The sequence below is a fragment of the Lissotriton vulgaris genome, chromosome 10 (genome assembly GCF_964263255.1).
Source record: "Lissotriton vulgaris chromosome 10, aLisVul1.2, whole genome shotgun sequence".
Taxonomy (NCBI): Eukaryota; Metazoa; Chordata; class Amphibia; order Caudata; family Salamandridae; genus Lissotriton; species Lissotriton vulgaris.
Genome location: NC_141698.1, coordinates 454,307,834 through 454,333,309, shown reverse-complemented (window position 1 = coordinate 454,333,309; position 25,476 = coordinate 454,307,834). Strand labels below are relative to the sequence as shown.

The following is a 25,476-nucleotide window of genomic DNA, read 5'->3' as shown; positions in this document are numbered from 1 at the left end:
CATCAGTAAGGTTTCTCCCTCAGCGACCCCCGAGCATTGTCAGCACCGAGGTCAGGAAAGCGGCTTGATTAGAGTTAGGTGCATAGTCCAAGGTAAATGAGCACAGTCCGCCATATAACTGACCCTTGACCATGACTTACTTACCCTCTTTGTCTGTTATGCTACCCTCTGGCTGAAATTTCAAGGACCTATGGAAAAATAGGGTCACACCATTATGTTTAGTCGGCTCTGACGATCTATATACAATTGGATAGCCTCTGGGTCTGAGCCAGGGTTCTTCTGATCTTTTTACATGTGCTTCATGTAGGGCTACTACATTGTGTCTCTTGTCTAAGAGGTATTTCCATAGTTTTTGTCGTTTGGAGGGGAATTTAAGCCCCTTTGTGTTCCACGTTAGTGTGGTAAGAGCCATCATTACCTAAAATATGATGTTATAGGCTATTTTGTCTGATGTGCGTATTTTCCTTGGACAAGCCCTCCCCCTTCCTTCCCTCTGCCCACATTGTGCCAACCCACAGGCCCTCTCCTCTAGCGTACATGTGCCACATCTGTAGATGACAGCACCTGTGCAGCCCCAGCACTTAATTTTCACTCTTCCCCAAATGCACTTTCTTGCATCTCCCTCACTTCACCACGTCCAAACACACACTGCATGCACTCAATCACATTTAAGCTATTTATTGTACTTTTGCCCCATAAGTAGTTTGCCATCTGTGCACCCCCTTCACACACATTTTCACAAAATTGCAATAACAACTGGAATACATGACCGTTGTTCTGTGTGCTCTGCAGAGAGGCCAATCCACTGACAGGCCCTTTGCTTTGACTTCACGGTCAGCGTCAGAGCTCTCAGTCAAAGCCCCTCATAAACACCCGCACACCTCAAAGTATACACGGAAAAAATACAGAAAGAAACAACATGATTAAATAGCTAACTCTCGAGGGAGGCAAGATTAAGTAAAACTTGAAATATGAGTGGAACTGAATCACTGACATGCATTGCTGTAACGTTTTAAAACTCATTGTACAGAAATCAATCTATGTTTTTGGCATTAAGAACGGGCTAGTTTTTATGCCATACAGCAGATAACGGTCTATTATAAGCACATATCTTGTCTTTGTAATTGACTCGGATATTTGTATCAACTTCACAATGGAACAAGAACACGGACTTGCTCATCTTTTGCATCGATTTCACGGTGGAACAAATACTGCAGCTCCACTTCTAATGGGGCCAGGGACGTGCAGCCTGGGCCAGGAGTGTCACACTGGGGGAGGTTAGCGTAGCGAGGGGTCTTGGAACAAAATACATAATAGAAGATTAGCATTCAAACACTTACCATTACCGAGGACAAGGCACCAAAACACACATGTACCTGTGTTTGCATCCACTCCTACGTGTGACAAATGGGAAAGGGTGGGATCTATCCCTGTGAATAACAGATGGCTGCTCTCATGCAGGGAGGGGAGACTCCAATGCCCCAAACCATGACACTGACAGTGTCACTGGCATATAGAAAATACTGCTATAGACTTCAATGGCAATGATTCAATATGAAGGGATTTAGAACAGTAAGCCCTGCCTCATGCTTTCCAGTTCAGAAAGTTGATTTACGGATGGCTTCCATCTCCTAATTCATAGGGAAGCGGGACAGGCAACCTTGGACAAACAGCCCAGACTTAAATACATTAATTTGTTTAGAGATACAATCGTATCTCTAAATAAATCAATCTTTTTAATATTTGTTCAGGAATGCGAAGGAAATAATTTCAGGATGGTGCAGCTCTAGAGCCTTAATGGAGAATCTGCCCCTACTACCACCGTTTAATAATGCCCGTCAAGTCTCAATAACCACTCTCACTCAGATTCATTTAGTTTTATAACACCACTTATACCAGTGTGAGGTGGCAAAGCACTTTACATTGCACACACATTGCACAGAGGTACTCATATGTATGTAAATCAATGTATAGGAAATGTTACATAAAACAAAGGACTACAAGGTGTAAGTGTCATGTCATCCATACTGGTGAGGAGTAAAGTTTAAGAGCCATTGGTCTGGAAAAGCACAAATTCAGAAATTAAAATGTAAATCATTGTTAGGGATTCTCTTTATTAATAAGAATGGATTTCTACCCAAATGAACCCTTTTATTTGCATTAGGATAATGAAAGACCGAGCAAAATAACATAAAGCTCCAATATATACCTTGCAGTTTGCATGCATCTTTTTGATGACAGTTAATAGCTCACTGTTCTAGCTCACAATTTTAACTTATAAACTGAAAGTAACAAAAGGATCTCTCTGACACAAGCAGTAACCCAATGACTAATTTACATTGTGTGCACTTTGTCATCTGCATAGTACGTGTTCTTTGTAGCAGGCATATTAACCCTATGGGCTACCTTACAGTGAGCCAAAACTTCCACTAGATCAAACTCCGGTCTCTCTCTAGGAAGAACATTAATCACCGGAGTTATTGTGACTTTTAATCGGTGCCTGAAAATTGCTGGAGGCAAGGAACGCGGCAACAGGTGCCTTTAAAACTATAATATACTTGCAAACATGGCGCCCACACCTCAAGTCACCGCCCGGCTATAATGGGGTGTCCAGATACTCCGGGAGGTGGCGCGGCCGAGTGGTGGAGTGATGCGCCTGTTCCACCACCAGGAAGTTTGACAAATTTTCGCATCCAAAGAGGGGCGTTAGCATGTTCTGAACATAAAGTTTTTTTTGCCTGTGTCTGCCATCTCGGTGAGTCATAAAATATACAGATTGTTGCTGCAGGATCTTCATATTTAATTGTTATTACAACAGGCAGTTTTTCCATGTTGCAGTGCTTGGCTGCTTTTTAGGTCTAGGCTGGCAAAAGCAGCGAGCATGCGCTGTCTCATCATACGAGAGCTTCTTGGAATCAATGTAGATTCCAAAGCTCTTGGAGGCAGAGTTGAAGCCCCGCCCGTCTTTTTAATTGGTTTGCGTCATCTTGCATGCAAAACACTGGCTTCTCATTGTAACGGAGGTTTCTTAGTCCCTCCTTGTTGCCACCATGTCTCCTTTTGGCCCCACCCACCGGAATTTGATCTTTTACCGGCGGCGTGACACTCTCTCCTTCATTAGTCCCCACGCACTTTTTTCTTCTCACTCAGCTTTGGCAAAGTCAGCCGCATGTTTTTTTTGGCATTGCGCTTTTACTTAAAGTGAAAGGGGGATGCGATAGTAAACATGCTGCTGCCTTTGTGGTACCGAGCTTGTTTCATGCAATCCTTCGAACGAATAGATCTAGGACACAAACACAAGATAAAAATGCATTGTGGATAATTAACCATTAAATACTTAGAAAGACGCACAATTATATATTGGAAGATTGAATTCAAGATTTGAAGCGAGTGCATTTAAAAACCATTTTAAACAAACAACGTGATCCAAACGCCGAGTCTGCAAAACTCAAACCTTCCTGGGCAGAGATTCAACCTTTCTCTCTGTCTGTTAAAATGCAAAACAACTCGAGAAGGTGGCGCAATGCATGATGGGCTGCATTACAATGGGGAGGGGACAAGACTGTCTATTCAGTAAGCTCACCTTCCTGCTGTAATACTGTTGATAAAGCGAGACTTTCGTTCCAATCAATATTAAAATTCCAGCTCACCGTAACAAAATGAGGGTCTTTACTGGTCATCAGCGATGCCCTAGCATTACTTCAGCAACCATCCTTAGCTTGGGGTTGCGCTGCTGTTCAATGAACGTATAGTGAGGGCAGCACTGCTAACACCTTAACAACACGTTCGCGCCGCTATTGCGACAGCTTTAGAAAAGTGCAATTTTTTGGAACCCTTAGTTCTACTCATCGTCCAACAAATAAGAAATCAACTATTACCATTGTCAAGCTCAAAGATTTATAATTGCCTATAGGTGACAGCACCATTGACTCAGATGAGCATATCTGCTTATTTCTCGCCAGCGGCTAAAGAATGCCGCTGAGACCCTAGCATTTAAACTGTTAGTTGAGGTAAATGAAACAGCAGTTCACCCATTATACTATGCCCCCGAAAGAGAATAAAGTGAATTACTATTTTAACTCTTGTCTTCGAACATCTTAGGAAGTGTGTGAGAGCCTTCCATTCTATAGGAATAAAAACAAGCATTGAAAATGCAATATGTCTCCCCTTTGATTAATTTAAAGCCATTTGCTTTGCTAATGGTATTGCATAACAACGCAAATGGCTTTACCTTAATGAAAGGTGAGACCTATTGAATTTTTAATGCTTGTTGTTTAAAGTTGTTTTCAATGTCTGAGAATCATACTTTCGCCACGCAGAGCCTGCTTACATGTTTTTCTAATTTGGTGGCCATAGTGTAATGTGATGGTTCAAGGTGTTATTGCTTGCAAGAGGGATTTCATTTCGGGGTCCACCTCTATAGCACCAGCAGCCGGGCTAATCGGTTGTTCAATTTTTTAAACTGGGCCCAGCGATTTAGTGGCAGGTTTTGTCTTGAATGTCAGCCTGGACTGGTATCTGTTTTGCTCATTACGTTGTGTTAATTGGTGCCCGTGGCTGAGTTTGTCAGTGCTACCATGAAGCTATTGCAATGGTATATTTATATGTATGGCGCTCAGGGCTCGAGTGGTCTATTGTAAATGGAGTGGCTTTGGGGGCAAGCAGCAGCTTGGTGGATATGTGGTCATAATCTGCTCAAGCTAGTCGACCTTTCCATTACCAGCTGCTGTTAATTTGCAGCTCACTTGTGGTCTTGCAGCACTTCAATACCAGACAACGCCCTAAATCCAACATGGCCTTGGTCATTTCCAACTTGCCGCTATCCCTTGCCCCCGCATATGCATGTTGCTTTATACTATGCAGGATTGGCCTGTAGAACATGTTATGGGGCCCTATCAGGCACCCAATGTGTGGGACACATGCAGGCCCTGATGATTGTTATCATGTGGAAAGCCTTCTTGTGGTATCACCTAGGAGGTTAGGGATATTGCGTTGTCCTCGTTCAGCTGGCATTGCCGTCAGTCTCACATGCCGTTTCCCATCGTCAGCTGGTGTTTGATTCAGTCCTGACCGGGTTGCACCACCCGCAATCTTTGCCCAGCGGCAGTACCTTTATCGGCTGGGATAAGAGACCTCCAGGAGACTGCCCCTTGCTTTGTATTGCGCGGCACCATACAGCCATCAGTCTGCTCAATTCGCCCATCTGTGGCACTCTGCTCCTCCCAGCTCATTGCAGAGCAGGCCTCGTCACCCAGGGCTGACCCCCACAGCCTACGCATTTTCAATTGCTGATGGCTCCAACTGCAGACATGGATATTTATCAAACGTTCATGCTTCTGAAAGGTTTGGCAATTTAAGCAAAGGTCATTCAATGCTGCTATCCCCCTATAAACGCATCATTTTCAGATGTTCGTGCCCTGGCCTTGCAGGGCTTCAGTTAGGTGTGGCCATCTCGCAGCTGGCACTGTAGTGCCTGGTCCTACAAGCCTTTCAGCATGCATATTGCTTTTGACGTATGACTGGCTTGCCACAGCTCTCTCTGCCTACTAGAAATGTGCCTCAAATGTACTGACTTCCGAGAGAGGCCCCTGACAAGTGCCTGACCTTTGCGCAGCCCTAATTGTCTTTCAAAGTTGACATAAGACTTTCTCTAGTCTGCAATACCTCTACCAGACTTTAAAATATTTGTCTGACATGTGATTCACTTTGTCTAAGCCCTAAGGCCAGCAAGAGGTGTACGCGACTCTACATCTGCCTGTGTCCTACCAGCTGCTCACAGGTGTGGTTAACTGATGACAGTCTTCCTCAGCATATAGTTCTGTCAATGTGGCACCGGACATGTGACAGAGCCATGCTGGACATGTGACTGACAAGGGCCCACCCTGTAAGCCTTTGAGGTACCAGCCTGTCGGGACTTCTGGCACACGCCCGAGGCCAGGCTTCCGTCTTGTAGCCTTCTCGATTTGCCTCTGAACCCTCTTCAGACTCACATGTACAGTTGAAAAGAGGGGCGAAGAATTGCTGAACTTAAGAGCACATCTTTTGATGGCCTCTTATCAAAGACCGGTGCTGTGTATTCTTGAACATGTTTTTCCAACACAACTGCATAAAACAAAGAAAAGAGGAAACTTCTTCCTACGTAGACGCATGTCCTTGCTACATAATGAAATGGCCATGCAGCTGATGAGTGACACAGCAACCAACAATTGAGTGCAGTGGCTCTATAGATTACTTGAGGTCTCTGAGACCGCTAAAGCCGCCTCTGCCAGGGCTCCAACACAGCAGAGAAAACGGTAGGTCGCTCAAACATAGAGTGGAAATTCAAAGGGCTGCCACTTAAGCTTTGCAGCTCACTGTTTCCCTCTGTAGCTGCTTTTACTAATTGGATGAATATTCCCTTGGCAGATCTTAATCTTTACAAAAAGGATTCACTTTTCACCGGGTGGGTGTTCTGTCTCAGTGGTAGCAGTTATGCTAAGCTCTGTATCTTGCAGCTGTTTGGTGTAAACGAAGGCCATCAACAAGGAACGCATTTCTATCCCACTTCACATTACTCAGCATGTTTGCTTTCTTAGTTTCTTGTTTGTGCTTACCAACAGCTGCAGTTGTTTGATATAACCTGAAGTAATGTTAATCTCAACCTCCATCTGCAGATGAGCTCAAAATATAGGGAACATGTCCGTTGGAATAATTTAAGAGATGTTTTTCCAGCAGAGAAAAGGCTGTCTAAAGTAACTTTGGATTATATCATTCAGAGATTCTGCTTGGAATCATTGAGGATAAAAGTGGGTGTGTTCGAGGCATGTGGGCTGCTGAATTCATATCTGTGCATAGATCGCCACCTAGTGTTGGGTCCGGACGATTGCACATTGTTGTCCTGGAAGAGTCTTCAAAGTATCACGAGATAGGTGGCTTCTCCCCTGGACTACAGTGCGCATGGGTATCCTCTCCATCCTCAGATTGTTTTTTTCTGCCATTGGATTCGGATGTACTTTTCTTTACTCAAGTTCGGAAACTTTCTAAAGTCCAAAAGGCCTTCGGGGTCGTCGGTATTGTTCCGATCGGTGTTGAGTTTTTGTTCCAGTTTTCTTGAGCAGGACGTCGAAGAGAGCCATGTGGCCTTTTCGACACCGGAGGCCTGATTGTCGATGGAACGGAGCCCGTTCAAACGATGCCCCCTTTGTAACTCCAAGTACCCGCACATCAATGTACACCCGGTGTGCAACAAGAGCTTATCACCGGAGCACGACGAGAACAACTGTCTAGCTTGTGCTCGATTCAGGTCGAAGAAGACGCTTCGACTCCGACGCGCAGCGAGGCAAACGTTGTCGAAGCCAGTGCCCGACCCGGTGAATATCTTCGATGAAGACGACGATGAGGTCGTCAACGCAGAGGATCCAGAACAGCAGTCGGATCCTGGTTCGGAGCATGGCTCCGACTATTATGAAGAAGGCGAAGACAACGTCGAATTTGAAAACGTCGTCGAGGTAAGGGACGACGTATCCCTCATCGGAGCCGTTGATGACGACTCGCGCGATGAAACAGGCCCAACAGTGGGTACGGGGCCCGAAACAGACACTAAAAGACTTTCGAAGACTCAGGTCGAGGCATCGCCAGAAGGCCTTAGCCGAGATCATGAAGAACATTCTATAGCCCCACGTCAAGGTCGGGCTAAGAAAACATTACATGAGCCATCGGTTCCACTACTCAAAACGAAACCGAAAGCCATCGAGCCGATAACAAAACCGAAAGTGCTGAAAACAGTCCTCGGGTCGAAACCTCGATTCCATCGGAGTCGACGAAGAAATCAGGTGTCGACGCCCCTGCGGGGTCAAAAGTAAAAAGTGTTGAACCGAAGATCGGGGCGCTGAAGTCCACCATTGAAACCAAGCACGTCGAACCGAAGAAGTCGACGTCAAGGGACAGCGACATAAACAAGGGACTAGAGTCTCGGAAGGGTCTCGATCCGAAGCCTCAGGTCGACAGACCCCAGCTTGTCAAAGGCCTCAAGTCGAAAGTCAAAAGCGCCTCGAAGGACCACGTTGAGTCGAGGCAGAAGAGCGCGCCTCAGACGCCACAAGCACCAAAGTCGGCGCCCGCCCAAAAAATTATTGGCGAAAGGGCAAAGTCGGTCGGGCCTACATCGGCGCCGAAGAAGGTCAGTCTGTCTAAAGACAATATGCCACTGATAAAATTCGGACTACCACCGACTGAACGCCCCAAGGCGATCGATCCAAAACCTGGGGTCGAAACCCCCAAACAGGTGTCATTGGGAAAAAGGAGTCATCCTCTGAAAGAAGACGTTATGTACCAGGAGCCCTCATATGATGACCAGTCCAAGTTACATATCGACTCAAAATCTGGTAAACTTACTATTTATCAGAGGAAAATCAGGTCAGAAAATACTTGGGAATCATACAAAATTCCACTCAAAAAGAAAAGGGATTCTGCAACATCACCTGTCCTTTTTGAGTCTGTGCGGTACTATGGCCAGGACACTTCGGCATATTCACCCACACCCACTACTGAGGATATGGGGTATGATGATGAGAAACAATATCATTACCCTGCGGACACTGATCAGGATGACCAAACTCAAGCCTGGACAGACCCTGCTGACCAGGGGGAATCACAATCTATTCCTGATATTCCCTCTTATCCTGTGAAAACTTCACCAACGGAAGATACAGCTGCGTTCAACGCTTTAATTGAAAGGGCAGCACTAAATCATGATGTGGACATGCATGCTGACCCAGTTGAAGAGGACTTCCTGTTTGACACTTTCTCCACTTCAGAGAAATCTGTTAAAACTTTGCCAATGCTAAAGGGTGTTCCTTAAACACGCAGGGGACATCTTCAAGGAAACCACTAGAGCCAGGGTTATTAACCCCAGGATTGAAAGGAAATACAGACCGGCGCCTGTGGACCCTACATATATTAAGGGACAGCTGCCGTTAGACTCCTTGGTGTTCTCAAATGCTCGTAAGCGCGCCAACTCACAAACTACGGGTGATCCTCCTCCTCCAGACAAAGTACTAAAAGCTTCTGGGAAAAGGGTGGCTGCTCAAGCAGCTAATATCTGGAGGTTTTCTAATACACAGGCCTTATTAGCCAGATACGATAGGGCACATTATGACACTCTAGAGCAACTGCTACAACATTTGCCTGAGGCTTACAAGGAGGGAGCAGAGATGCTAATCCAGGAGGGTAAACTCATTTCCAACGCATCCATTAAGTGTGCGCTAGACTCCACAGACACTGCAGCCAGGGCCATCAACACAAGCGTCATGCTCAGGAGGCATGCTTGGTTGCGCATCTCTGGATTCAAACCTGAGATCCAGACCACATTACTAAACCAACCTGTGAACCCAGATATTCTTTTTGGTCCTGATGTGGACACAATCTTAGAAAAGATTAAAAAAGACACAGAGACGGCCAAATCCATGGGTGCCTTGCAGTCCCAACAATTTAGAGGAGGTTCCTTTCGTCGCTCCAGTAACAGAGGAGCTCCACCAGGCCAGGCATCATAACAAATCCCATACAATAAAGGGAGCACACAAACCACCTACAATAAAAATAATAGAGGTGGATACCGTGGCAACAGCAGCAAAGTCAGAGGATGAGGGAATAACAACACCAGATCCTCCGCCAATACTAAACAGTGACGCCTTGTCACTGCCCCCGGACCATGTAACACCGGTCGGGGGGCGATCACAACAGTTCCTGCCAGTCTGGGAGAGCATTACCACAGACAGGTGGGTGAGACAACTTATTCAGTACGGCTATTGTCTAGAGCTAACCAACACTCCACCCAACATACCCCCAAGAGACCGTCCTATGTCAGCAGAGCACATAGACTTATTGCAGCAAGAAGTCATCAGCATGCTGCAAAAAGGGGCCATAGAACTCGTCCCTATACAGGAACAAGGTACAGGGGTATACTCGCTGTACTTCTTAATCCCCAAAAAGGACGGGTCTCTCAGGCCAATACTGGACCTCAGGCCCCTAAACCAATACATCTTGTCAGAACATTTTCACATGCTCACTTTACAGCAGGTTCTACCTTTGCTCAGTCAGGGAGATTTCCTCGCAACGCTAGACCTAAAAGACGCGTACTTCCACATACCAATACATCCTGCACACAGGAAGTATCTCAGGTTCACCATACAAAACCAGCACTACCAATTCAAGGTCCTACCTTTCGGGGTGACAACAGCCCCCAGGGTGTTTACCAAGTGCCTAGCGACAGTAGCGGCGCACCTGAGGAGAAACCATGTCCACGTCTACCCCTATCTGGACGACTGGCTCATCCAGGCAAAGTCGGTCCAGCAATGTGCCAGCCACGTGTCGCACACTATTCACCTCCTGCACAGCCTCGGATTCTCATTAAACTATGCAAAGTCTCATTTCCAACCTGCTCACGTACAACAGTACCTAGGAGCGACGATAGACACTCTGGTAGCAAAAGCACAGCCAAAATCAGCAAGAATCAGCGGTATTCAGTTGCTGATTCAGAAATTCAGACCCCAACACTCGCTCCCAGCATGGGTGTTTATGCAGTTGATAGGCATGATGGCCTCCTGCATCTTCATAGTCCCTCATGCGAGGCTACACATGCGTCCGATTCAAGAATGCTTAGCACGGCAGTGGAACCAGGCTCAAGGACAGTTAAAAGACTTAGTGTTGGTGACTGGTCGGGCATACCACTCTCTGCAATGGTGGAACCCACAAAACCTTTGCAGGGGACGACCGTTCCAAGAGCCTGTACCACAAATAGTGCTAACAACGGACGCATCTCTCCTGGGCTGTGGAGCGCATGTTCTCCATTACACAGTGCAGGGACTATGGACGACACAGCAAAGGAAGATGCACATCAACCTGCTGGAATTGATGGCAATCTTCATGGCAATGAAGGCCTTCAAAGTACATCTGTGCAACAAAGTCGTGTTGATCCGGACGGACAACATAACTGCCATGTACTACATACAGAAGCAGGGAGGGACACACTCTCCACAGTTGTCACATCTAGCGCAAAGCATGGGGAATTGGGCCATTCAGAGGAACATCTTCCTCATGGCGGAACACCTCCCGGGCAGGGACAACCAGATGGTGGATCTGCTCAGCAGACACAGCCACCAGATGCACGAGTGGGAGATACATCCCTCAGTGCTGCAACCGTACTTCCAGCAGTGGGGTCACCCAGAGATAGACCTGTTCGCCACAAGGGAAAACGCAAAATGCCAAAGCTTCGCCGCCAGGTTTCCACATCCGCAGTCTCAGGGCAATGCGATATGGATGAACTGGCCAGGCAGGTTTGCGTACGCTTTTCCCCCAGCCCCGCTCATACCACTAGTGGCACGCAAACTGCGACAACACTCCATGACACTCATCCTAGTTGCTCCAACGTGGGCGAGGCAACCGTGGTACACCATGTTCCTAGAACTTTCCGTGGTGCCTCATCAAAGGCTGCGATTAACACCCAGTCTTTTAACGCAGAGCCATGGAGACATTCAGCACCCAGATCCGCAACAGTTGAACCTTGCGATCTGGCTCCTGAAGTCATAGAGTTTAGTTACCTGAAATTGCCTCCTGACTGTATGAACATTAGCAAGGAGGCAAGAAGACCTGCAACTAGAGCTTGCTATGCGGCGAAGTGGAAACTATTTGTCATCTACTGTACCAATAATGCCATAAATCTGCTAGATGCATCTACTCAGAACATCATATGTTATCTGTTACATTTACATAGATGCAATCTAGCCTATAGCTCCTCACGTATACACTTAGCTGCGGTGGCAGCTTATCTTCAGAACAGGCAACACCTTTCACTCTTCAGAGTACCTGCTATTAAAGCTTTTATGGTGGGACTCAAACGAGTGATTCCTCCAAGACACCCACCTTCACCTGTCTGGAACTTGAACGTGATTCTAACCAGACTGATGGGACCACCTTTTGAACCTCTACACTAGTGTGAGATACAGTTCCTAACGTGGAAAGTGGCTTTCCTAGTGGCGATTACATCACTTAGAAGGGTTAGTGAGCTACAAGCCCTAACTATTCAGGAGCCATTCATACAAATTCATGCAAATAGAGTAGTACTGCGTACAAACCCTAAATTTATGCCAAAGGTGGTATCCCAATTTCACATCAATCAAACTATCGAACTGCCAGTGTTCTTCCCAAATCCAGATTCAGTGGCAGAAAGAGCTCTACATACCCTAGACGTTGAAAGAGCTCTCCTGTACTATATAGACAGGACAAAACCTTTCAGAAAAACTAAACAACTGTTTGTTGCCTTTTCACCACAGCATAAAGGCAACCCCATTTCAAAATCAGGTATAGCCAGATGGATTGTTAAGTGCATACAAATTTGTTATCAAAAAGCTAAACGCACGTGAACAGTTCCCCCAAGAGCGCATTCCACACGCAAGTTAGGGGCATCCATGGCTTTCCTAGGAAACATTCCTCTAGAAGACATATGTAGAGCAGCCACATGGGCTACCATACATACATTTACCAAACACTACTGTGTAGATGTACACTCCAAGCAGCTGTAGGACAGGCTGTACTCAGGACTCTTTTTCAGGCTGCTGCAGCTGGCACGGGCAACCACCGCTAGGGGGGAACCTGCTATACATTCTATGCACAAATATGAATTCAGCAGCCCACATGCCTCGAACTGAATATGCTACTTACCAGTATGCATCTGTTCTTGGCATGTAGGGCTGCTGACATTCATATCGCCCTCCCTCCTCCCCGGTGACTGTCGCAGCTGTAGCACTCAGAATTATTCTGAGCATGGACATCACTTACTGTATCATACTCCATCCCTGCCACAATGGCGAAAAACAATCTGGGGATGGAGAGGATGCCCATGCGCAGTGTAGCCCAGGGGAGGAGCAACCTATCTCGTGATACTTCGAAGACTCTTCCAGTACAACAATGTGCAATCCTCCGGACCCAACACTAGGCGGCGATCTATGCACAGATATGAATGTCAGCAGCCCTACATGCCAAGAACAGATGCATACTGGTAAGTAGCATATTCCTTCGCAATTGCATTATGTATATGTCCGGCTCCACTTGTCCTTGCATTTGTATAGCACAACGCCACCACTCGTGCAAGCCCATACCAGCATTACCTCATTAGCTGTGGCATGCAGGAGCGTGCTAGAGCGGATGAGTGGAGTGTTATTTGATACAGCCTGTGTGAAGGCGAATGTGATCTTTGATGAGCTCTACTGAGGTATCCCAGTTATATTACTGACTAGTTTAGAAGGATAATCCAACATGTGCACGTGGCAGAAGACGTCGAGGCTGGGAAGCATAAGCATAGCAGCGATGCAGCAATAATCAGGCTTATGATGTGGTAGTCGTATTGACAAGTGTTTGAGAGAGTAGGTGAAATGAGTGAGGATCAGATGTGCACCCATTGTAGGCAGCGTCTGGTAAGCTCAATTGTGTTGGTGGTTTGATAGATCATGACTATCTGTGTCTTCACCAGCGGCCCACTCTTCTAATCTGTACCGTTTATGTACTGGTGGTGGCATACCAATCTGTGGTGATCACTTCGTGAGTATCAGGTAGCTGGCAATAAATAGTTGTTTAGTGCTTTGCTAAACTTGCTTTACTATCTGAAACCTTACTTTACCTGGTTGCAGACTTTTACTTTGTCTTCCCCGAATTTCAGTCTGGCTAGCTACTACTCCAGCCAACCGCAAGTTATTTCTAGGGTTCTTATAATGTAACTGGCCTAGAGGGGCATCACCAGCTGCCACCGTGGCAGAGAAAGCGAAGAGATCTCAATTTAAATGCTGCTAAGAGTGTAGATCAATGAAGGTTTATCAGATGACCTGAACAGTCAGTGCATTTATTGTTTTTATCCTTTCCGTTGACCTTCTCACTGTGTGGTATCTGCAATACTTTCCCTTCTGATACTTCAAAGGATAGGAAGAGGAGGCTTGTCTTATATGTTTTGAAAAGAAGAAAAGGTCCCCCTCTTAAGGGATCTGGGATGATTCAGTGCAAGATGGTCCTCCAAGTACTTCAGCGAAGATGGAGCAAAACAGCAGCATGTGGGGCTCCGTCAGTTCATCACTAAATTGCCTACATCCAACCCTACAAAGGGCAAAACAAAGCCTTCACCCAAAAAGGACCTGACAAAAGGCAGGGGGCAAGCTTCTGTACAAAATGGCATTTAAATCTCGCTCTACTGACATCTCGTCCGTGCTTGTGTCAAAACCATTGTCGACGAAGACCAAACCATTGACGACAAAGAACCAGTCATTGGTGATGTCCACATCCGCACAGAAGAAATCAAGCATACCATCGAAGACCAACCCATCATTGGCTAAGGAGACCCCATTGACTACAACACTGTCAACAGTCTTTTCACTGACGGTCTCACCTGTCCTGTGAACCTCATTGACGACCCTGATGAGTACAGTCCCATCAACTAGTCCTTCAGAATCGCCCATGGTGACCACATCCATATTGGTGTCTACCATGGGTAATGACTACTACCTCATCTACCAAAAGTTTGAAAGGTTTATTTTAAATTTGATATAGACCTCAACTGTGGTCAACAAATACACAAACATAGTTTTAAAACATTTATAATGACAGCCATGACATCAAATTTAAGTATTTCAAAGGTTAAAACATTTCACCATATTTTTAGCGACATATTTAAAATAAAATTAATTAGATATGTATATGGTTGATAACAGATTAATTCATCCAATAGGTTTCCCAAAGCGCAAATAGATCATTTGAAAAGGCAGGTTTTACTTAAAGGTAATAGTTCATAATATCAACTTTAAATATTTATAATTTTTAAAACATTATCATCATAGATTTTAAAACAACTTTAGAAAGCTCTTTAAAAATGTAAACATTTGATAACAAGCGGGTTTATCCGGTGGTGATTTGCAGAGCTTAATTAGATTCTGCCAGAGTTTGCGTGTATATAGTCCCAACAATGATAAAGTTGACAAGCTTTTTAACGAGAGCAGATTTGGCTTTTCTACCATCTGTGTAGGTTCCTCTAGCATCCTTGCATTTGCCATTGAACGTCTTCTCCCTGTTACCAATATAGATTCTGGGTTTAGAACTGCAAGTGGATTTTGATGACCTAGAGGAGGCCTCAAATGTCTTTGGAGCCCAGTACATCTGAGTGTGCACTACACACATCTCAGTATGAGTAAGGTAACTATGATAAGTCAGGAAAACAAAGGGATACAGACTTACAACTGCAAGGACATGGCAAGTATGCTCCTTACGGCCAACCCTCTGAAGGTTGCAGAAGGCATTTTGTATGCCCCTACGAGCCAAGGCATGATTTCAAGAGAACCTTTGATGATGCAGTTCTGGTCACCTTCATGGCCACCCTACAGCACATGATGGAAACTTTTCAAAGGTTGATCCTGCATCCGCACAATTATTATTCTCTACATGGCGTTGTACCAGCGCCATTTTAGCAACACATTCCACACCATCTCAGCCCTAGCTACAAGTACCTCAGATACCACCTCCACATGATCTACATATGCCGCCTCCAGCACAGCAACCAGTTCTTCCATATCCAGCGATACAGATGACAAAGACTTCCCTGATAGAGATCAGGCATAGACCCAAACAAGGAGGAATGGGAGGTCTTCGACGACGAGCAGGAGGATGATGGGGACAAAGAAAAATGGAGATACTTCATTCTGCTGAATAAGGGAGAAAAAAACACAGCCTCAACAAGACCTTCCACAAAGTGACATTGCCTGGTTCCATCCGTTATCGGAACGAGCATTCAAGACGTTCGACCTCCCAATGTCGTCAGTGGATTAGGTAGTACCATTATCCCTTGAGGTGGACGATAGCCCACTGCAAATACAAATCCACTTTATTTCAATGGCCTGATTCTTTTCAGTGCTTACTCCCTTCCTCGAGATGTTCTTTTTATTGCTTTTAACAGTTATGATCTTTATTACAACCTCATACATATTCCTTCAATTGGCTACATCATCATGATTTCTTCTTTTATTTTATTTTTAATTCAGCCTTGGATGAGGAGCAGGCACATCAGTCTAAGAAAGGGGTACTGGATGATCAGGGCAGACAGGAGAGTGCTGAACTGTTCAGAATAGGTAGGGAGACATGCAGGTTTCAGTGATCAGAACTTTGTGGTTAGGGGCACACTGCAGACAGGAAGCTCCAGACTTATAGTGTAGATTTTTCAATTCTTGGGATTAACGTATGCTGGATGGAGTTCATACTATGTCTGCAATACGTGCCAGGACACGTTAGTTAGTGATTGCGATGAGGTTTGTGACCAACATCTACTAGCGATGAAAAAATTATAATCAGCAGACATTCACTGTCTGTGAGATGATGGGCCTCCATGCCTTTTGAAATGCCGCTTTTTAGATTTTTCTAAAGAAGAGTTATACAGGCATCATGCTTCAGGAATGATTTGCGGCTATTTCTCCATGGGACATACACAGATGCACTATGTTCACTAGTGTCGGTCTTGGTATGGTATCTCCATCAATATGCACACTTCTTTTCCCCTACACTTTAGCCCACTTACTGCTGTATTTTGTTGATACTCTTCTAGCTTCCGTTTAGAAGAGAAGCTTTTATTTTTATTTGTTTTTATATTTTTTGTCGATGGACTGAGACTCAGTTGTGAAGACTGGCTTCTGCAGTCCGCTTTCTTTTTTAGGTAGAGTGTAAGAGTATGACCTCTTGTATACTTTAGTATACATATATCTCTGTGGGTAAGATGCTATTCCCTGCTTCTCATTTGTGTTTTTTCAATGTCCTTTAAGAATCCTTGCTTACTAGTGGCCAGTCCTGCCTCTTTGTCCCTCCTTTTTTTCCCTCAGAGGAGCAGGGACTTAGTACAATATCATTACACTTTGTTCTATTATCTGCTCGTGGGTGGACTATTTTATTGTGTTTTCAATCTCCTGTTGCACTGAGGGTGCTCAGGCGTAGCTGCTTACATTTTATTACAGCATTCCCCTTCCCAGTTCCTTCAATGTGGCTGGCATTCTTTTGTATTCTTCCCGAAGGCAGCTCCAAAGCTGGCTTGGAAAGCAAGCAATTACGTATTTTCTATTTGCTTAATGTTACCATCGCAGCACTCTGGCTAGCTTGCGATGTTTACAGCTAAAGCTGGAGTGCCACAAAGGCTTGTTTTTTATTTTTTGTGATAAGGCCACCAGAATTTCAAAGTGCCTCAGAACTAATAGCTAGAGTCTGTCCCTGCTCACTCTCCCGGAGTTTTGCTGTTGCCTACTCTGATGATTGCAGAACACATGTTGAAAGTGTGTGTCTCTTCCTTTGCTTATTTCAGCACTTTTAGCAACACATCCCAAAGCTTGTAAGTGAAAGCAAGCGTCTTCAGCACATCCGGTCTCACACAGAACTCGTGCATGCTGACTACGCACCTCTTTGCAGGACTGTGTGAAAATACAGATACTGATGCTCATGTAAAGCGCTCTGATACCTCCGAGTCTAGCCAGCGCTATATAAAACCTTTGAAATAAAAATTAAAAATAAAAAACAAACTTGAGATCGACTCTTGGCTTATTAAGTCGAGCCTAACGCTTGTTTTCATCTGCTTACCCTTAGTCCCAAAAACCGGGACATGTATTTTTCATCAGTTGCCCTGCATTTAGTGGTTATTGCTTTTGTGGTGTGATAGTTTGTCATTGTTTGTGTGGCTTTCTCCTCCTTGTCTGATATTAAACATGTTCCTCCCGTGTTGTTCGAAAATTGTGTGTTTCTCCTTTATGGTCTGGACTGTTATGCGGAGCATTCTAAGCAGCACATGACATTCAAGAACGCTACACGCTTCTAAGTCAGGAGAATCCCAAACCACCACTTACAGCATAACATGGGGTCATTTTTCTTAGCTGTCTTTGTACGTCAGCCCATATTTGATTATATTAAAACAAAGCAGAGAATAAAAGCACTTACTTTAGTACTCTCTGCCCTCTACAACTGCTGAAAAATGCCAATGTATTGTTTTCTGGATTCCCGTGAGTGAGGAAAGGGAAACCTTACGACTGTATGAGGTGTGCAAGTATAGATAAACAAGCATTAAAAATGCAAAAGGTCCCGCCTTTCATAAGTTTGTCATTTGCTTTGCTATACAATACAATTAGCCGAGCAAATGGCTTTAACTTAATCAAAGGCGTGACCTATTGCATTTTGAATGCTTGTTGTATCTGACCTGGGAGGAGAATCTACGGCTGTAAATCCAGTTTTATAGTCTCCAAGCAGCGGGTCCTGACTAGGCAGCCCGGAGGTGCATTTGCTATAAGCTCGTGACCTTAGGAGGCAAGGTTGGTTTCCTTGATACCTAGCCACCGGGCAATCAGCGCGCGCTCTTTGGGGACAGGGGGTTTCTAACATGTTAATCAAGCCTTGGACATGCCCTGCCCTCTTCTCATAAGGTAGTCACATCGCAGGGTCTCTCACATGCACTGTGTTCACTTCATCTGTGGGAACGGATACAGTGGCTTGTGAAAGTTACGCTTATGATTTACTGGTGAACAGAGTTTTTTTTATATGTAAAATAATGCAGCTCACAAAGTGATAAACACTATTGGTTCAAACCGATGGGACAGCTAGGTTTGCTCTGCCAAACCACAGCAATTTTCCTCACTGAAAACATCAACAGCTGCTATTGTATTCAAAGGCGCTCAAAATGTCTAAAATAAGTAAGTGCAAACAGACCTTGAAGCTTTGCGGAAGTGAAGCTGAGATAGACACTGATTTAATCCAACGCACCTTCTTACGGTTTCACATTTGTATAATCTATGAGATGAGAAGCTGCTTCGGAGTGATAAGTGAACGAAGACCCTCAGAAGGCATCGGTTTCACTGTGACTGCTTAGAGTAGAGGAATGTAGATTTTCAAAGCCTAACCAAAGAGTGGCAGATGCCTGGAAACCACTGGGAAGACAGCTCTGCTCCTTTTCTCAAGAAATACACGAATATCCCAGGAATTAGTGTGATGAAAGATTTACGAAGAGTTCTGCATTGTATGAAGTTGCCATCCACTCCTCCTCGTTATGTCCGCCAATTGGAAAAAGGGAAAATAACTAGCTGAAATAACGTACCTTATAATCTTACAATGTCAGAAAGTCAACCATAGGTTGAAGCAAGACACTGATGCTATGAGATACAGTGGGTGCCGTGGACAGCACTGTTTGCAAGTCTGTGTTCGGTTTTATTATCTACATAAATTACACAGTATTGTGAGCAACACCCTACTGGGGCACGGTTGCTTGACTCCCTCTCAGATCTGGCAGCTTGTTTTGTTGACGTCTTCCATGCAATCGTAATTAAAATGATTTTCCATTATCATTGTGTTGCTTTTAAGCACATTAAGAACACAACGAGGCACTACTATTAAAAAATCCATTAACACCACCTAGCAACAAGGATTCAAACTTGAAAGAACAACTTGCACTTCCTTCAAACACAACTTGCCTTGCAAATTCTGCCTCAGTGACATTTTCGTAATGGGCTTGGTCTTTTTGCTAATGTAACTTCAAAGGTTCCTAAGAGGAGCCAGGAGCTGACAGCCCCTTCAAAATGGAGGGTTACCATGTGTTCTTAAAAATAACAGGGAGTCTTAGAAGACTTCAGATTGTCTTCTAACAGTATGAGGATATAAAACAATTCAGAAGTCAAAGCCTTTATTTAGCTCAATAGACCTCTAAGGTGCACTTCGAACTATCCGAATATCTGCTCTCATGAGTACTGCATCCTCTCAGACAAACACATAGCTGAAGACCATCTCAACATTAACGATAATTTGCTTTTCCAGCCAACAGCGCTTTGCATGCAGAGATCAATACAATTATACTTATAATGTAAAACTAGAACTACCTGTTTACGCATCTGTGTCCTTTAGGCTAAAATTCCATATCCCGCTGAATGTGAAGCAAATTCCCAAAAGGTATTTAGCAGCTATGGAAAAGCCAATAGGTCTGGCCTTAGTAAACCAGCATGGTGATTGTATTTAGAACATTTTACTGCATCCATATACTGTAAAGTAAATGGAAGAAATCATTTTGCAGCCTAAAAGTGGTGGCCTTTAGCTGTCAATACCAAGCATTTGCAATGGAATAGGTCTCGCAATTGCTAAATTTTGAGCTAGTAACATTGTAAATGACAATGTCTTTTATTATTGTAGGTTTGTTAAACAAATAAAAGGCATTGTCATTTACAGTGCCAATAGCTCAAAATCTCGCAATTATGAGACCTATTACATTGCAAATACTTGTTTATCGACAGTATCCTCTGTCCTATTCCTTATGGGGGTGCCCCACCATACACCTGCTTCTTTCTGCTGTGCCCATTAAATGTCACCATCTGTTGCTGTCAGTGCAGTGCAGGCAGTGACATGTCTGGCGCTGTGGATTGCATGCTAGGAAGGCCACATACCCTCAGGAGTGGAATTACATTATTTTACTGTGCTAATATGCCATCCTGTGTTTTCATTGCTGCTGATTAAAGAAAAGCAAGTCCTTGCAGAAGTCATTTTTCAATCAGTCACTGCTATAGTCTGCTTTGTTTGCAGAACTTGACTGCCCACTCATATAGGTCTGTATATGCTATTTTCTCACTACACAAATGCTAAACGTGCTCGCTTTCTCAAATATTGTTCCTTTTCAATGTTCTTACTTTTGTAGTCACTCGTGAGAAGCGGATCGACCTAGAGAAGGGACAGACCCAACGCAACGTATTCCTGTGCAAAGTGATCGGACCCCGAGGAACAGGCAAGACTGCCTTCCTACAGGCCTTTCTTGGAAGGAATATGGCAGTGAGTCCCTCTCAGTTCAGCCCTCTGGCATGACCTTGACACTGACAAAAGTCTAATCGTGCACTCATAATGCATCTTCCCTTGTATGTACAGGAACCAGCACCTCTCAATGGTGACCCTTTTCTTACATATTCTGAATGTGTACACCTTGCTATGCTGAAGGCATTCTCTGCCTTTAGGACCCTCCCAGTTCAGTGCTGGGGCTGAACCCTATCTTCTGTAATGTTTATTAAAAAAACAATGCTTTATGTGAACTACAAACCTATTATGCCATCAAGAGCTTCTGCCAAGTTCATAATCTAAGATCCATTCACGTGGATATTTGACATCTACTGAGCCACAAGAGGCTTGTAGTTCACAGTTACACTTTACATTGTATGGTTTGTTTCTGCTTTGTATAGTATTGTACTTTTTTTTTTTTAAACAAACTGTTTATTCATAATGCGGTGGGCATAATGTTATACAGTGCTTTGAATGGTATAGCAAAATGCATAGAGATGTGGAGCTGTTTTGTTAAACTTAGTGAATTGGTAAGGGTTCTCTGTTGCTTCCCTCTTTCGTCTTCCACGCTGTTTGGAAATGGCCTGCAGTCACACTTACTGGAAAAGTGTCTCAGAAAGAAAGCATTCACTTTTAATAGTTTTAGGAAGCTGTCAGCAAGCATCGCTCTCTCTCTTTGTGCCCAAACTTCCATCCTTCCATTCATCACCAATTGTTTGCGCCCTGTAATTGTTTCCCTCCAATGGCGAGATGGGTAGCTACTTTTCACTTGGCACTTAAATTTTTAGTTGACTTTTTGGAAGTTCCTTCTCTTGTCCAGATGTGCTATTAAGTGCCACACAGGCCATTGGTCATTAGCTAAAAGCAAAGGATAAAAAGGATAGATATTCGGGATAGATATTCAGGGACATTTCCATCTAGTCTGTTCCCCCAGTTCTGTGTTGGAGCTCAGCCAAGTTCACTAAGAACCAGTCTTCTGCACATATTGTGGAAGGTACAGCTGTCGCAGGCTACCAGCGCCTTAATTGTTGGATGGAAGCTTTCCCACCTGAGCAAGACTGATTTGGTGCAACACATGTTATTCAAGCCTATGATGTCAGTCTATTTCAGGTGAAGATCTCTTGGCCGGTTTTACTGTTTTAGGGACATCCATTTCCCGTTCAGGGGGAACTTCAACCAAGCTCATCAAGTAGGTCCTGAAAATCACCCCCTGTAAGATTCTGCAGAGGGGTGCTGCTGCATTGGGTTTGACCGAAAATGGATTGAGCACTCTGGGGTTATTCATTCTGCTTCCAACCCCCCACTATTGTTGGCTGCCCTTTACACAGAATTTCTCTAGGGTCTCAAAATCAAAGCCTTCTAACCAGTTTTTGCTGGGTCTTCTGTGGTTGAAATTAATCATCTCCAAAATAACAAACCATCTCTGATATTCAAATGAGCTCATCCCAGAAGGGCAGGTAAGGGGTAAAACATCAGTATGAAACTTGTTATGAAAATTAGTATCTGGGCAATCCTCCCTTACGCCAAGACCCAAGAAACAGAAATAAAGTACAAGAATGAGAAAGATGAGGATCACAAATCTGTACTGGCATTTTTACTGAGAAGGTCCTTGCCTCTTTTCCAAACTTCATATAACCATTTAGGTGCATTGCTTCCTGTAGCAAAGGTTGTTCTCAACCTCTGCTAAACATTTAAAGTGAATCCTGGTGATATATCTAGATGTAAAGGTGTTCTGGATTTTAATACTCAACAGTATGGATTTTTGATACTCTAGTAAGAATGGAGTCCATTTGTCCACCTTTCTCATCTTCTGGTTTGGGTTATCGTCAGAGTTTTGTGAACCTTATAGAGCCTCCAGCTTTCTTCTAAAACATTTAGGTGTCCAGGCCAGTGGACCTGGGTATTTCCCAAGTAAGTAGCTATAATTCAAACAGTTTTCTTTACTTTTAACACGTTTTTTGCAGTGTACTCTCATTTTTACATGTAGACAGATACATATCTCTTGTCTTCCTTCGGCAAGGACTCAAAGCAGATCCTCTGAACCTGGTTCAAAATAGCAAAGAACATTCTTGATGGTCTGAGGAAGTCTGTTGCACCAGACATTTATGGGTGCTCATGCAAAACCAGTAAAAAACATATTTCAGCCTTAGTAAGAAGTTCTCTTGGTGGAATATTTCCAAGAGTCACAGAAGGAACTCAAGCAATGAAACATCAAGCTCATTGTAAAAGCACCAGAGCTATCTCCACCTAAGAGCCCAGGAGCTGACGTGGACACAGTATAGAGATTCAGAAGAGAAGAAAAACATTTGAATTTTATAAAGCAATTTCACCGACTAGATTGGAGTGGGAAGGGGAGTTTGGTGCTCCCCTGGAGGGCACACAATTTAAAGATATTTGTGCACCTGTTAAACATGGATCGTACAACAAACGGTTCGAGTCAGTCCATTTTAATTATTTGCACCACACAAATGTCACCCTGGTATGTCTGCATCAGATAGATCCCACAAAAACAGATGGGAGCCAGCGGTGGCAGGGCACACCTGCCACCTTCCTTCATTTAGCTTGGCACTGCACCCCGGTACAAGGTTATTGGGAATTTGTGGTTCAGAAATTGGAGACTTTTGAGGGTGTAATGGTAGACTTGGACCAGGCTATCTGTCTCTTGGGGTCTGTCAAACGCTACACCGGTTGTTAAAGACCCTTTCCCTCGTTCTAGCTCCTAGCTTGTGTCTCATGCCTATAACTCAATTTCAGGACCTTTAATAACTGGTATAGCCCTATGAGGCTATATTTAATTCTTTATCTACTTTATGCTACTTTTCCCCCAGAATTTGGGTAAGGCAACTGGACAAGCTTCAATGTAATAAACAGCAACATTTGTAAATGTGTGTTTTTTCAAGCTTTGGCACTTAAATTCAGACCTGCTGGCTTTGCCAGTGCTTGTTCTTTTTGGCGTTTTAACGCTCTACTTAATTTGCATCCAGGTAAATATCAACATTGTTTTTCCATGCAGACAGCTGACACTCCTAAATGCATACTTCCCTGTATGCGCATTTACTGGCTTCACACTGTCCTTCAGCCTTTTTTCTGTTTTCATATATATCCCTGAATTAGCTGTTCTGGGATGTCATCACATTGCCTCTCTGACCATGTCCCAGTTCAGATGCTTGGTATGTATACAAAGTCTTGTGCTCCAGTATCTTTAGCGCACATGAATATAGGCTCACTTAAAACCCTAATGGGTCCTGGCTAATGGTTGGTTTTTCCCTTGAGTGTTTCCGAAATATTTGCACTGGCTCATCACATCCTGATATGTGTAACACCTTCCTTTGTCTGCTCCCAAGTCGAACGACCATTAATAAGGCTTACGACTTCAGCCACCTTAATCTTGGTCTCTTGGGGTAACGCAGTCTTGTCCCTGTGCGTGTTGCTGCTGAAGTGCAACTCCTCCTTCACCCATATAGTGTGAACAATCTGTAAGTTGTTTGCACTCAACACAGCATCACTTGTCAGCACCATGTGGTGCAAAGACTCCCATTGGTGACTTGTATTGAACGAGTCATTAGGCTTATTCTTGGTTGAGTATTAACTGTTCACTAACCATCCAGCCTAATTCACCAATTAAATACTTCCCACACATCAGTTTATATATATATGTTCGAGGCATATGAGCTGTAGATCATATGCTTTAGCATAGATCACTATTTGGTGTTGGGTCCGGATGTTAGCACTTTGTTTTTGTTCGATGAAGTCTTGTAGTCACGAGGTAGGTGACTTCTCCTTTCGGTGATAGTGCTCATGGGCATCGACTCCATCCTTAGATCGTTTTTTTCCACCATCGGGTTTGGATGTGTATTGCTGTGCTCTCTTTTGGTACCGTTTTCGGACCCCTTTGGCGCGCAATCCACTACCCCCGATGGAATTGTTATCGCTCGCCGTTCCTCATTCGACGTGCATCGTCTTACTTCGAAAAACTTTTTATCGGAAAACTCGAGGCTGGCTATTGAGCCTACCCATGCCGACCATGCTATCAATCGATGGGAAGGACTCCATTTAAGCTATGTCCCGGGTGTTGTGCTAAATTTCCACACACCCACTTGCACGAAGTGTGCAACCTCTGCAAATCCCCGAAACACGACGAGAAGGAATACGACGCACATTCATCATTCCGATGGAAGAAGACACTTTGTGATCGTCGGCCAAGCTGTTGATACCTTGCCGGAAAAGATGAAAAAAAGACACTGAGGTTGCAAAGTCCATGGAAGGTTAGCAGTTACCTGCCAGTAGGGGTTCCTTTCACCGTTCCTTTTACAGGGGTGGTTCAAAAACAGTGTCAGCTGAGAATCCCTCCTACTCTTACAAGAGCAACAACCAATCCCCTTCATCCAGAGATTATTCTAGAGGAGGTTTTAGAGGAAGCAATGGTAGGGGAAGAGGTAGAGGTAATTTCACATGCACTTCCCCCGCAAACAAACAGTGACTTCCTTCCTCTACCCCCGATCATTCCACTCCTGTTGGGGGAGGTCTCGCTATTCCTACCTGTCTAGAATTCAATCACCTCAGACAAGTGAGTGCTACAAATGATCCAATATGGTTACTGCCTGGAGCTTACAAGCACTCCCCCAAATATTCTTCCAAGAG

The 25,476-nt window shown here is 44.3% G+C and overlaps 1 protein-coding gene and 1 non-coding gene across 2 annotated transcripts in view; both read left to right on the top strand.

The window, feature by feature from the left end:
* The window catches only part of RHOT2 (ras homolog family member T2), a 410,048-nt gene that overhangs the window by 264,753 nt on the left and 119,819 nt on the right, over positions 1–25,476 (top strand). The window contains exon 15 of the mRNA XM_086941319.1: positions 20,705–20,835. Coding sequence (XP_086797445.1) covers positions 20,705–20,835 — 131 coding nt within the window. The remainder of the gene's footprint in view (positions 1–20,704; positions 20,836–25,476) is intronic.
* On the top strand, positions 3,708–3,834 carry LOC147685399 (U4atac minor spliceosomal RNA). Its single transcript, XR_015300824.1, has one exon. It is a non-coding gene; the product is annotated as a U4atac minor spliceosomal RNA (small nuclear RNA).